The sequence below is a fragment of the Theropithecus gelada genome, chromosome 17, assembly GCF_003255815.1.
Source record: "Theropithecus gelada isolate Dixy chromosome 17, Tgel_1.0, whole genome shotgun sequence".
NCBI lineage: Eukaryota > Metazoa > Chordata > Mammalia > Primates > Cercopithecidae > Theropithecus > Theropithecus gelada.
In genome coordinates, this window is record NC_037685.1 from 72,918,985 (window position 1) to 72,934,279 (window position 15,295).

The 15,295-nt window shown below is 36.8% G+C and overlaps 1 protein-coding gene across 1 annotated transcript in view; it reads right to left on the reverse strand.

The window, feature by feature from the left end:
- The window catches only part of VWA8 (von Willebrand factor A domain containing 8), a 389,692-nt gene that overhangs the window by 245,906 nt on the left and 128,491 nt on the right, over nt 1-15,295 (reverse strand). Inside the window, exons 15-17 of the mRNA XM_025364717.1 lie at nt 13,614-13,782; nt 11,098-11,175; nt 5,640-5,755 (exon numbers count right to left, since the gene is read on the reverse strand). Of these exons, the coding sequence (XP_025220502.1) occupies nt 5,640-5,755; nt 11,098-11,175; nt 13,614-13,782 (363 nt within the window). The remainder of the gene's footprint in view (nt 1-5,639; nt 5,756-11,097; nt 11,176-13,613; nt 13,783-15,295) is intronic.

Here is a 15,295-nt window from a genome sequence, read left to right on the forward strand (position 1 = left end):
CGCCATTGCATTCCAACCTGGTCAATAAGAGCGAAACTTCATCTCAAAAAAAGAGAAAGAAGAAGAAGAAGAAGAAGAGGAGGAAGAGGAGGAAGAGGAGGAGGAAGAGGAGGAAGAGGAGGAAGAGGAGGAAGAGAGAAGAAGAAGAAGAAGAAAGAAGAAAGAAGAAAGAAGAAAGAAGAAAGAAGAAAGAAGAAGAAGAAGAAGAAGAAAAAAAAAGAAAAAAAAGAAATGTTGGACTTAATCTGCGCTACAGACCAAATGGACCTAACAGATATTTACAGAACATGTGATCCAACGGCTGCAGAATACACATTCTTCTCCTCAGCACATGGATCATTCACAAGGAGAGACCATATATTAGACCACAAAAAATGTCTTTAAAAATTCAAAAAAAAAAAAAAGAAAGAAAGAAATGATGTCAAGTATCTTCTCTGACCACAATGGAATAAAACTAGAAATCAATAACTAGAGGAATTTTGGAAACTACACAAATACATGGAAATTAAACAATAGGCTCTTGAATGACCAGTAAGTCAATGAAGAAATTAAGAAGAAAACTGAAAAATTTCTTGAATCAAATGAAAATGGAAACATACCAAAACCTATAGGATATAGCGAAAGCAGTATAAAAGAAAAGTCTATAGCAATAAGAGCCTACATCAAAAAAGTAGAAAAACTTCAAACAACCTAACAATGTATTTTGGAGAACTAGAAATGCAGGAGCAAACCAAACCCAAAATTAGTACAAGAAAAGAGATAATAAATATCAGAGCAGAAACAAATGAAATTTAAATTAAAACATGCAAAGGATAGGCTGGGCACGGTGGCTCACGCATATAATCCCAGCACTTCGGGAGGCCGAGGCCAGCAGATCACAAGGTCAGGAGATTGAGATCATCCTGGCCAATATGGTGAAACTCCATCTCTACTAAAAATAAAAAAATTAGCCAGGCATGGTGGTGTGTGCCTGTAGTCCCAGCTACTCGGGAGGCTGAGGCAGAAGAATAGCTTGAACCTGGGAGGCAGAGGTTGCAGTGAGCCAAGATCATACCACTGCACTCCAGCCTGGGCAACACAGCAAGACTCTGTCTCAGGGGAAAAAAAAAAAAAACCTACAAAAATTAGCTGAGTGTGGTGGCACGTGCCTGTAATCCCAGCTACTCGGGAGGCAGAGGCAGGAGAATTGCTTGAACCCGGGAGGCAGAGACTGCAGTGAGCAGAGATCGCGCACTGCACTCCAGTCTGGCGACAGAGTGAGACTCCATCTCAAAAAAAAAAAAAAAAATGCAAAAGATTAATGAAATGAAAAGTTAGTTTTTTGCAAAAATAAAATTGACAAACCTTTACCCCAACTAAGAAAAAAGGAAGATTCAAATAAATAAAATCAGAGATGAAAAGGGAGACATTAGAACCGTTACCACAGAAATACAAAGGATCATTAGACGCTACCATGAGGAACTATATGCCAATACACTGGAACACCAAGAAGAAATGGAGAAATTCTTAAACACACACAACCTCCCAAGATTGAACTATGAAGAAATACAAAATGTGAACAAACCAATAACAAGTAACGAGATTGACACCATAATAAAAAGTCTTCAGCAAAGAAAAGTCTGGGCCCTGATAGCTTGCCTGCTGAATTTGACCAAAAATTTAGAGAAGAACTAATACCAATCCTACTGAAACCATTCTGAAAAATAGAGGAGGAGGGAATATTTCCAAACTGGTTCTACAAGGCCACTATTACCACGATACCAAAACCAGAGAAAGACATATCAAAATAAGAAAACTACAGGCCAATATCTTTGACAAATGTTGATGAAAAAGTCCTTAACAAAATAGTAGCAAGCCAAACTCAACAACACATTACAAAGATCATTCATCATGACCAAGCAGGATTTGTGCCAGGGATGCAAGCATGGATAAACATATGCATATCAGTCAATGTGATACATCATATCAATAAAATGAAAAGCAAAAAACAAATGATTGTTTCAATTGATGCTGAAAAAGAATTTTGTAAAATTCAACATCCCTTCATGATGAAAACCCTCAAAATGATGAGGATAGCTGGGCACCACTGTAGTCCCAGTTACTCAGGAGACTGAGGCAAGAGAATAGCTTGAGCCCAGGCGTTCTGGGTTGTAATGCACTATACTGACTAGGGTATCCACACTAAGTTCAGCATCAATATGGTAATCTCCCAGGAGTGGGGAACCACCAAGTTGCCTAAGGAGGAGTGAACTGGCCCAGGTTGGAAAAAGAGCCAGTCAAAACTGCCGTGTTGATCAGCAGGGAGATTGCACCTGCGAATAGCCACTGCACTATGATCTGTTGTCTACAACAAGCACACTTCACATATGATGATACATAGGCTGAAAATAAAGGGACAGAAAAAAATACTCCATGTCAAAAGAAACAAACAAACAAAAAACAGGAGTCACTATACTTATACCAGACAAAATAGACTTCAAGACAAAAACTATACAGCCTGGCGACAACGTGAGATTACATATTTAAAATAACTAATAAAATAAAAATAAACAAACTTTTCAAAAAAAACACTGAGTATAGAAGGAACATACCTCAACACAATAATCAACACAATAAAAGCCATATATTACAGACTTACAGCTAGTATCATACTTGTGTTAGTCCGTTTTTCTACTACTATAAAGAAATATCTGAGACTGAGTAATTTATAAAGAAAATAATTTTAATTGGCTCATGGTGCTTTACAGGACACATGACGCTGGCATTTTCTTGCCTTACGGGGAGGCTTCAGGAAACTTAAAATCATGGCAGAAGGCAACAGGGGAGCAAGCACTTCACATTGTCAGAGCAGGAGAAAGAGAGGCAGGGAGGTGCCACAAACTTTTAAACAACCAGCTCTCATGAGAACTCACTCACTGTCATGAGACCATCACCACGGGGGAAATCCACCCCCACGATCCAGTCATCTCCCACCAGGTCCCACCTCCAGCACTGGGGATTAGAATTAGACACGAGATTTGGGCAGGGACACAGATCGAACCCATATCAATACTGAATGGGAAAACGGAAAGCCTTTCCTCTAAGATCTGAAGCAAGGCAAGGATACACACTTTCACCTCTGTTATCCAACACAATAGTGGAAAGCCTCCCTAGAGCAATTGGATAAGAGAGAGAAATGAACAGTATTCAAACTGGAAAGGAAGAAATTACATTATCCTTGTTTGCAGATGATATGAGCTTACACTTGAAAAAAAACCCTAAAGACTCCAACGGAAACCTATTAGAACTGATCAACAAATTCAGTAAAGTTCCAGGACACAAAATCAACATACAAAAATCAGTAGCATTTCTGTATGTCAACAGTGAACACTCTGAAAAAGAAATTTTAAAAAGTAATCCAATTCATAACAGTTACAAATAAAATAATATATATAGGAATAATCTTAACCAAAGAAGGGAAAGATCTCTACAGTGAAAACTATAAAACACTGATGCAGGAAATTGAAGAGGACACCAGAAAATGGAAAGATATTCCATGTTTATGGATTGGAACAATCAATGCTGTTAAAATGTCCATACTACTGCAAACAATCTACAGATTAAATGTAATCCCTGTCAAAATATCAATGACATTCTTTACAGAAATAGAAAAATAATCCTAAAATTTATATGAAACCACAAAGACCCAGAATAGCCAAAGCCATCCTGAGCAAAAAGAACAAAACTGAAGCAATCACATTACCTGACTTCAAATTATACTACAGAGCTATGTAACCAAAACAGCATGTTACTAGCATAACAGATACATAGACCAATGGAACTGAATAGAGAACCCAGAAACAAATTATACATCTACAGTGAACTCATTTTTGACAAAGGTGTCAAGACCATACATTGGGGAAAGGACAATCTCTTCAATAAATGGTGCTGGGAAAACTGGATATCCATATGCAGGAGAATGAAAGTAGGCCCCTATCTCTTGCCATATACAAAAATCAAATCAAAATGGATTAAGAATTAAATCTAAGACCTCAAACTATGAAACTACTAAAAAAAAAAGCATTGGAAAAACTCTCCAAGATGTTGGTCAGGACAAATATTTCTTAAGTAATTCCCCAGAAGGACAGGCAACCAAAGCAAAAATGGGACAAATAGGATCACATAGAGTTAAAAAGCTTCTTCTGCGCAAAGGAAATTGTCAATGAAGTGAAGAGACAACTCACAGAATGGGAAAACATATTTGCAAATCATCCATCTGACAAGGAATTGATAAAATATATTAATTCAAACAACTCAGTAGGAAAAAGTCTAATAATCTGATTACAAAATGCATGAAAGAGGTGAATAGAAATTTCTCAAAAGAAGAGATACAAATGGCACACAGGTATACGAACAGGTATTCAACATCACTGATGATTAGAGAAATGCAAATCAAAACTATAACAAGGTATCACCTCGCCCCAGTTAAAATGGCTTTTATCCAAAAGATAGACAATAACAAATACCAACAAGTAAGTGGAGAAAAGGGAACCCTTGTACACTGTGGGTGGAAATGTAAATTGGCATAACCACTACAGAGAACTGTATAGAGTTCCTCAAAAAAACAAAACAAAACAAAAAAAACCATAACTAGAACAACCATATGACACACCAATCCTAGGTATATGCTAGGTATATGCCCAGAAGAAAGAAAATCCATATATTGAAGAGAGGTCTGCACTACCATGTTTATTGCAGCACTATTCACAATAGCTAAGATTTGGAGGCAACCTAAGTGTTCATCAACAGACAAATGGATAAAGATAATGTTGTACACACACAAGAGAGTACTGTTCAGCCATAAAAAAGAATGAATGAAGTTCTGTCATTTGCAACAACATGAATGGAACTACAGCACATTATTTAAAGTGAAATAAGCCATGCATAGAAAGACAAACTTCACATGTTTTCACTCATTTTTAAAAGCTAAAAATTAAAACAATAAAATTCATAAAGAGAGAGTAGAAGGATGGTTACCAGAGGCTGGGAAGGGTAGTGGGAAGTGGGGAAGGGAATGGTTAATGGGTACAAAAACATAGTTAGATAGAATGAAGATCCAGTACTTGATAGCACAACAAGGTGACTATAGTCAACAACAATTTATTGTTCATTTTTAAGTAACTAAAAGTATAATTGGAATGTTCATAATGCAAAGAAATGATAAATGCTTGGGATGATGGACATGGCATTCACCTTGTTGTGATTATTACATATTGTATGCCTGTATCAAAGTATCTCATGTACCCCACAAATATACACACTGACTGTGTACCCATACAAATCAAGGATAAAAATTAATTTTATATTTTATTTTTTTAGTAAATAAAAGAGGTTTTATTTTGGCTCATGGTTCTGCAGGCTGTACAGGAAGCATAGTACCAGCATCTGCTTCTGGTGATGCTGGCACCAAAAATTAATTTTAAAAGATAATATGTTGTACTAAGTAAGTTCTAATGAGGGAAGGCAAGGATGAAATAGCTCTATATTCAGACCAATATATTTTGAAGGATTGGGAATATACACCATCAGTTAAACTTATGTTATAGTTTTAGTGAAGATCCAGAAACTTAACATGCAGTGAGAAAGAAGAATATATTTACCTGGAAAGGCAGGCTTTAGTAACAGCACTGTGAAGATTTTCATTAGGATACTGTGACAGCCGACGAGAAATTCGCAACAGTTGTCTGGTAGAAAGTGAGGCCGCTAATGATTGTGCCTATCAAAAGACAAATGTATTGTGTTAAGAGTCTTGTTTCAACTTGCTAAAGTCCCTTTAGATGGCTGTTACAGCAGAATTCATTATTCCTGAAGGGGTAAGGCCAAAGTTAAAGTATGTGCTGTTAATTAATTATAAATAAAAATAAACAGAAACCAATTTACACTTAAAACATCCTTGAAGACAGTTTTTTAAAAATCTATTTAAAGTATTTATCAATTAAATTTAATTAATGTATTTTAACTGTGCTAAGTTGGAGGCGGGAGGGGCAACGGGGGAAGAATGTTACGTAACAAAGGTCACACTGGACTTAAGCTGTACGATGGACTGTTCACTTTTTCTGCTTACACAAAGCCAAGGTGTTAAGATACCATGAAAATGCTTAAAGCTTTAAGCAAATCTGTGGTTTCTAAAAATAGCAAAAAAGAGTTGTAAACAATTTAGGCTGTTGACCACAGAGGTGTCAACCAATTTGTCACTTGTGTTGCAGCTTGCTGTTTTGAATCCTTCCCCTATGCTGTCAGAATAATTTCACTTTGTTATCTTACATTTCCCAAAATTCCATGAATAGAGTCGCTAGTATAGAACTCAGGACATGGTAAATACTCAATAAATATTTGTTGAAATCCTTTTGGCAGGCAGCATAATATAATGGTAAAGTTTATAGGCTTTGGAATCAGATAAGTCGGTATCCTATTTATTAGCTGTGTGACCTTGGCAAATTACTTAACCTTTCCAAGCCTCAGTTCCCTCACCTTTAAAATGGCAATAGTAATGCCCTCACCTTTAAGATTGTTATGAAGGCTAAATTAGAAAATGATTCTAAAGTTCTTAGCACATGTCACACACATATGGGTGCTCAACAAATGGCAACAACTGTTATTTAAAAAGTCAGCCTCCTCAAAATGAAAACAAAAAACCCAGCAGAGAAGGTGATGGGACCTACATATTAGCATATGTTTAGTAAATAAGATTATTACGGCCTAATTCCTAACTTAGATCAGCAGTATTAGAAGACAGTGATTTTTCACTGAAAACCAGAGGACAGAAGCACTTTTGAAGCAACTGGACCTTTGGGAGGGCAAGGCAGGCCAGTATGAAATGTCACAGAGGGCAGTAAAGTGGCCCTGAGCACTCAAGGGCCTGGAGAAGGGGACTCTATGAAATTCACAAAGGGTTCAGAATGGATGAAGGGAGAATGTCAAAGACACACTGCACATTTGCTTGTTTTAATGTTCCACCTAAGGTCATCTCTGTATGTCCCAAAGAAGAAAAAAATTAATTTATCCTTCCTTGTGTATTTCACATCTCCATGAGATATTGGTCTGCTGTTAGTATTCCATTTCAGCTATATTAGTATTATATTTCCTTTGGGAATTAGGTTGGAAGAATGACCACCACATATCCTTTCTTCTATTAAAAAACACATTCTAAGTTTCAAAGAACTCATTTACAAGGAGACATTAGGTCCATTCTTGTTTTCAATTAATTTGCATTCCAGACATGGAGATAATATTCAAATACAATAAATCATAAATTACAATTCAAAATAGTATATACTTCAATGCTAAAATAAGTGGAACAGTAGACAGTTGTTACAGGCAGTTAAAATATTCAAATAGGCACAAGAAATCCTCTGATCAAAGGCATGAAAGCAAAAGGAATGGAACCGCAAGTAGAACATGAGGAACCAGGCCAGCTTTACTAGAAAGACCTGCTGGAAGGCTTGCTCTCAAACAACAAAGACCTATGAGACCTAAAGACCTCTAAGGGGTTTGGCTTTATTCTTAAAGGCACTAGGATTCTGCTATGTGTAAAGTTAAAACATGATTTTAGAATCAGGTTATTACTAGCCTACTTCCTAATTTAAATTAGCAGCAGTATAGAAAGTAGTTGAAGGACAGACAGAATTGAGACAGGAAACAGAAAGCTACTTCAATAATCAGCCTATAAAAGGAAAAAGTCCGACAGTAAGGTTATGGCAACAAGAATGGAGAGGTAGGATACAACAAACTTGGCAACTGACTTGCTATGAGAAAGAAAGATGTATTGAGGATAAAATTCAGGCAGTATGATTGATATGAAAAGTCAAATATAACTCAGAAATTCCCATTTTTAATACCTAGGACCATGAAAAATTCCTATATAAATCATAAAAAATATTTGACAAATGACTCCAACCAGAGGATTCTTATAAGAGTCCTGTTAAACCATAGGGTAATTTTTTAGGGTATAACATTCTAATCTCATTCTAAGCATGACACTGAATTCAGGCTTCACATTTCATTCTAGTGATCAATAAGGAATGCGCATATATTTGAACACCAATTCTCCAGTTCTTCTAGTTGAAAGCACCAAAATGGTTTGCAATAATAACCAGGGTTGAGAAAATGAGAGATAAGCTTCGTGTTGAGCCATTTAAGTGCTGAATAAAGGGTTTGGTAATCTCTGCTCTCACATTATTATCAACTAAAAATTGAGAGTATACTTTAAAAATTCCTAATGTATTTAACATTTATAATATCAAATTTCTAACTACAGTTTTATCTTGCAAAAAAAAGGGGGGGGTGAAGATATGAAGCACATTCCCCTACTTACCATGGTTATACAGTTTAAGAGTACACCTCAAAGGGTTTGTTCATATTAGCATGATTAGAAATACTTCAGCTTAAAAACATAAAGGTTCTCATCAGAAATTATTAAACATTATTTTTCTATTCTTCATTTTTATAAAAGAATGAAAATATAGCATGTTCTAAAGAAGAGAAAACTCTAGGGACAATCTGTTAATAAAATTTTAATTAATCAATTTATTCATTAATTCACCAAAGATTTAAGTGTCTATTATGTGCCAGGCAGCAGGAAGGGAAATCGGAATAAAAGAACAAATAAGACAGTCTCAAGGAGTTCAAATAGCAACTGGGGAAATAAAAGTAAATTATAATACAACTGCGATAGGTCAACATCAGAAATGTATGTCAAGTGTCATGAAAGCAGATTGGAGATATTAGTTACTGCTGCCTAAGGGGGCTGAGAGAGACTTAACAGAAGAGAGAAATGAGGGGACAACTGGATGGAGGGAAAGCACATTCTAGACATTATCTAAGGCAGAGACATCTGAGTATAGATGGGATTAGAAAATAGCAAGAAGCTAAGTGTGGGAAGAGTTGAGAATGCTTCAAGAGAGTTTGTAGAAACTGAGGCTTGATGAGCAGCTTAGGATTAGAGAGAACTCAGCAGGTATGTTTAGCAGGCTGTCTTCAGTCTACAGGCAAAGACAGTCAATCCCTTAATGGTTTTAAACAAGGGGAAGAACTTAGGAAATGGATTTGGGAAAGATCATTCCAGGGACAATATGGAAGATTCATCCATCCATTTATTTAACAGATACTTGTGGAATACATTACTAATCTCTAACTTTGTTCTCTGTAGTACTGCCAGCATCTGGAACTTTGCGCAGCAGGAACACTGTGCAAATCAGGAATAGCTACTGTGCAAAGTTCCAGATGCTGGGGAGACTACAGGGAACAAAGAAAAACCCCCGGCAATCCTGGAACTGAAATTCGAGTGAAGGAAGATAGACAACAAAAACTTAGTGAGTAAAACATACATTATGTAACAGAGTAAGAAGCCCTATAAAGAACCTTAAAGCAGAAAGAGGGATAGAAATAAAATGGAATAGAAATTTGATTCTAGAGTGCTTCAGGAAGGCCTCACAGAAAAGGGGACCACCTGAGCAAATCCCAAAAGGAAAGTGAATAAACATGCAGCTATCCAGGGAAGAATAATCTAGGCAGAGGAAACACCAAGTGGCAAAGGCCTTGGGGCAGGCACTAGTAAGTTCAAGGAACAACAAAGACACCAGTGTAGCTGAAAACAATGGGTAAAGGCGAAAGTATTTGGAATGAGGCCCCAGAGGGGGAATTAACAGGGGACCTGTGACAGCCAGAAAGTGACCACCCTTATCCCCCCCCAAAATCCACATCCTAATCTCTGGAAACTGTCAATGTTACTTTCTATGGCAAAATTGACTTTGCAAATAAAATTAAGATAAGGATTTTGAGATGTGGAGACTATGTTGCACTATGTGTGTGGACCCTAAATGCAATCTTATATACCCTTGAAGGAAGGAGAAAGAGGGGGATTTGACACAAACACAGGGGAGAAGGTAATGTAAAGATGAAGGCAGGATTGATATGGTGAGTGCAATAGTCAAGGAATGCTGGCAGCCACCAAAACCCAGAAGAGGCAAGGAACAGATTCTCCCCTGGAGCCTCCGATGGAGTGCAGTCCTGCTGACACTTTGATTCCGGCTCAGTCATACTGATTTCAGACTTTTGTTGTCCAGACAAAGAGAAAATAAATTTCTATTATCTTAAGCCATCAATTTATGGTAACTTGTTACAACAACAAAAGGAAATTACTAGAGAGTCACATGATGAATGAATTATTGATAAAGAAGGCAGTCAAGAGGATATAATATTCCAGGAGAAAGATTATGAAATCCACTACTAGGACAGTTACTGACAATAGATAAGAGAACAGATGAGACATCAAGATGCTAAACTAGTAAGATCTGTTTTCAGATTAAGTGAAGACAGCAGGAAAGCAAGGAATCAACAATGATGTCAAGGTTTCTAATTTAGGTAATTTTGCAGCTAGATTATTAACAAAGCCAGGAAATTAAATCAAGAATAGGAATAGATTTAAAGTGGAAAGACAGTTTAGTTGTATAAGATATGTGAATTTACAATGATCTCAGTGTATCCAGAGGAAAAGTGAAAGAAATTAACATTTAGTAAGCAGTTACTAAGAAGTAGATTCTTTACACACATTTTTATGTTTAATCATTGAGACCATTTTATGAGGTAGATGGTACTGTTCCCATTTTACAGATGAGAACACTGAGACTCACAGAGTTCAACAGTGACAGCCCTTTATGTTTCTAACATGCCATCTGGGAATGGAAATACAAGTCAATCAGAAATGAGAAGTTAGAAGCTGAAGATAAAGATGTAGGCATTAACTTGTGGTAGGTACTTGAAGCTATTAGAATAAATAACACTGCTCAGTGTAGGAGACAGAGGGGACAGAGAAGCAGCCCCCATGAACATGAAGTACTCTGCAGCTACAAGTTTCTTTCTACAACATCAGCGAGGAGCAGCTGGAAGAAATGTTAAAATCAAGGAGTAAACCATACGCATAAAACAAAGGCATAGCATAAGGGATTCTGAAAAATAAAATATCATCTTAAAAAATAGATTTTAAGTCCTGAAGTCTAAGAAAAGAAAACCAGCAGCAGGTCAACAATAGAAAATCCAGTGGAAAAAGCCTAGACTTACCGTTGGATCTTGTGTTTCTCTGAGTTTGTGTGTAAATGATAATAATTTATCCAGAGTTTCCTGAGGTGCATTTGGGACCTATTTTTTGAGAGAGTTGAGGACAAACAGAAGAAATAAATTGGGATATGTGATCAATCAATCAGAAATTATGACTACTTAGCAAATACTATTAGAATTACATGTTTAGAAAAGTCATTCATTGTTGGTTACATATTTAACTTACAGATAAAGTTGCTTATTCAACCTCTTAGGAAACACTGAAACCCCTGCTTTCTCTTTAAGAATCAGGTAATTTAAACCAAGACACTCTTCTCCATATACAATTCTATCACCAAGATAAAACTGAAGGGAGCCTTTAACACAATTTAAAACTGGCCCATAAAGAACTTTTCATGTATCATCATTTCCTATTTTGTTAACTTCAGCATGGTATTTTAAGCACTAATTAGGTGTCTTCTTACTGAAACCAAGTTCCTTTATTTAGCAGCAATCTTACGTACATATCTAAGTGACATAAGCTACACTTATTTAAGGAATGGATACTCAAGGTGTCCATTTTTCCAAAAACATGTAAAACACATACTTGAGGGCTATGATCAACATATCAATGAACTTGGGAGAGCAATTGCCCAAATAACACATATCAATTGCTTTTAACTATAACAAACTTCAATTAAGTACTTCATTACGCTATAAGCAATTTTTGTTTAAGGAATAACAAATTTAAGGTTTTAATTTTAAAAGCTCAAAAAAAGATATTAAAACAATGACTAGGACAGTGTGACAATTTTAGAAGAATACTGCTTAGGGTTTCATTGGTCATGTAAGTAATTAGAATTTTTTTAAATGCTAAGTCCTAGTCCACATATACTTTCTTTCATTTATTCTTTAAATCAATCCTATGATGTAATAAATAGCATTATCCCCATTTTTAGATGAGGAAACTATGACTAAGTAATTTACTCAAGATCTAGAAGCTAATAAGTAGTGGATTTCACATTGAGAGCCAAGTAGTTAAACTCTAAAACCTATGCCTTTATTTACAACCATGCTTACAAGACCTACAATTAATAAGATCATTCAGATGTTTCAAAGGGAATAAATGTATTTAAATAGAAAGTTACTAACTAGTGATCTAGAAAAGTACTGTCCAATAGAACCTTCTATGATGATGAGCATTGTATTTACGCTGTTTAATATGGTAGCCAAAAGCTCCCATGTAGATACTGAGTACTTGAAAAGTGACTGAGAAACAGAATTTTTTTTTTTTTTTTTGAGACAGGGTCTCATTCTGTCACTCAGGCTGGAGTGCAGTGGTGTGATCTCAGCTCACTGCAACCTCCACCTCCCAGGTTCAAGCAATTCTCCTGTGTCACCCTCCCGAGTAGCTGGGATTACAGGTGCACACCACCATGCCTGGCTAACTTTTTGTATTTTAGCAGAGACAAGGTTTCGCCATGTTGGCCAGGCTGGTCTCGAACTCCTGACCTCAGGTGATCCTCCCCCTCTGGCCTCCCAAAGTGCTGGGATTACAGGCGTCAGCCACCACACCTGGCCAAATTTTTTAAAAATTAATTTAACATGGTCAGGCGTGGTGGCTCATGCCTATAATCCCAGCACTTTGGGAGGCCGAGGTGGGCAGATCAATTGAGGCCAGGAGTTCAAGACCAGCCTGGCCAACATGGTGAAATCCTGTCTCTACTAAAAATAGAAAAATTAGCCAGTTGTGGTGGTGTGCACCTGTAGTCCCAGCTACTTGAGAGGCTGGGGCGGGAGCCTTGAACCCAGGAGGCAGAGGTTACAGTGAGCCAAGATCATACCACTCCAGCCTGGGCAACAGAGCAAGACTTAGTCTCAAACAAATAGTAATAATAATAATAATAATTTAACGTGGCTAGCGCTACTGCATTGAAGAGTGCAGTTCTAAAACTCTAGAAGTGCTAACCACAATGCTTGATTAAGGCACACATTGAAATAATGGATTACACACATGAGAAATCATCAAAGTACTAATCAGGCAAGTACAGGATACATTACAGTCTTGAGAGACCAGGACTACTTACTATTTATGTGCCTGGCCTCCCTTTATAATAGGGACTTAAAATAGTCACCTTTGACTAAATAGAAAAATAAAAGGGATTCCAAACTGGCCTCCACCTGAGGAAAGAGGCGAGACAGGCCACATCTGTGGTTCTTAGAGTGTGGTTCCCAGACCAGCAGCATCAGTATCACCTGAGAACTTGTTAGAAATAAAAAGTTTAATATACCATCCCAGATCTAGTGGCTCAAAAACTATGGAGATGGAGCCCAGAAACCTGTGTTCTACCAAGTCCTCCAGATGATGCTGAAAAATGTGGAAGTTTAAGAACCACTGACCTTCACCACTGTATGAGGAAATTTGGGAGTAAATGGGAAGAAAAAGCTAAAAATGTCTAACTTTACTTTGGCCTGTGTATCAGAATGCCTTAAAAAGAGATTAGCTGTAGAAAATAGACTAAGATTGGCTTTCTTCTTACCTTTTCCTTAATCACTTGGATTTCTTCACTTTTCACAAGTGGTTTCATGTAATGGAAAAAGAACATGGTTAAGAATTCTGGTCCCAGCCACTGGTGTGTTGTGCTTCCGATAACAGGGGGTTCTGCCAAGGCGATGATTCTGAAGGAGGGATGGATTGGAAAAATGGATCTAAAATAGGAAAAAAATAAATAAAAAAACATAACATATCTTTCATGTAAGAAATTAGATCATGGTAACTAAAGTCCAGGCAATGTTAGGGCTATCATGCTGTTAATAATGTCAATGTTATTATCCAAAGAGTTAGCTTTGAAAAAAACAAAGTCAGGACATTCTAAGAACCTAAGATCAAAACAAACAAAAATCACCTGCTGCTAGTAAATGTTGTACAATAACCACTCATGAAACTCCAGCCCTGGCACAAACCACTGCTTTTGATATACTGTTATGCCTACAACATATTTTCTCCATAGTGTCTTGAAATAAAATCCCACCCAGTTCACATTCATTATATAGACCATCTTTATTCATTTAAAAGCCCTTCAGAATCTCCTGTCTCACAAGGAACCCACTTTTTGTCCATCAGAAAGACCAAGAAGCACAATTCAGGACAAGGAGACTTTACAGTACAGAAAATGTAAGAAACATAAAGGGTTAGATTGAATTTAAAATTTAGATTGGGAATAAGAACACTTAAGTCTTAAAAAGGCAGAGAAAATAAAACCTTTATAGAATGCACTCTTCTGTGATTTTTATAGGAAAGTTACGATTTTAAAGTGATCTCTTTTAAAACTCTCTGGTAGGGAAACTGAGGAAGCATGTAAATTTTCTAGGACACACAGAGGAGTAAGACAAGACTTCCTTTGGTTTGTGAAATGACTTGAGTTACTTTTGGAAAAACTAGAAACCCCGCATCAGAATCTTAATCATGTGGATAATATTGTCCATTTTTATCAATTCTACTCAAAAACCCAGCAGAAATATGCTTTTTGAGGGTAATATAGTTCTTGCTAAGAGAAAGGAGAGATAAAATATAAACACTTGCCAAGAGCTTCAGAAAAACAAAAATATAGGTACATAACTGGCATTTCACCATTAACTATAACATTATATTAGAGCCCAAAAGTTAAGTGACTAAGCAACTAGAATACCAGGAGGTAGGACACAATCGGAAAGAATCAGATGAGTACTCTGAAGAGTTAAGACCAAGTACCAACAATACAACAGGCAGGTCTACCAAGTCCCTGACGGCGTAATTTGTAATTTTAGAGGCCACATCACCATTTGAAAACAAGGGAAAACCAATTTTTAGAAATTGGTCACATGAAAGACCTAGATGAAATGAATTCACAAAAGTTACCAGATATCATCTTATTTCTCTAGGTAGAAAGTAAAAGGTTTATTTGCAGATGTTTTAGCAGGGTCTGGGGGAGTAATCTGTGCAAAAGTGTTGTTCTGGAAAAAGAGGGAAGGATAACAACATGGATAGTGCCTGAAAGTCCAGAGGATAGCACAATCGCTCAAGATTGCTAGTAATTAGACAGCCACGTGACAGAAACTGGACACAGAAAATCCTGTGAGGGAAAGCCAGAGGGGGAGGTTTTTTCCATTTTCCACTTCTGCTAAGTGGTTTGCTGTAATCCAGAAAACTGCCATAAAGCCCAGCAACAGATGTTGGATGTAT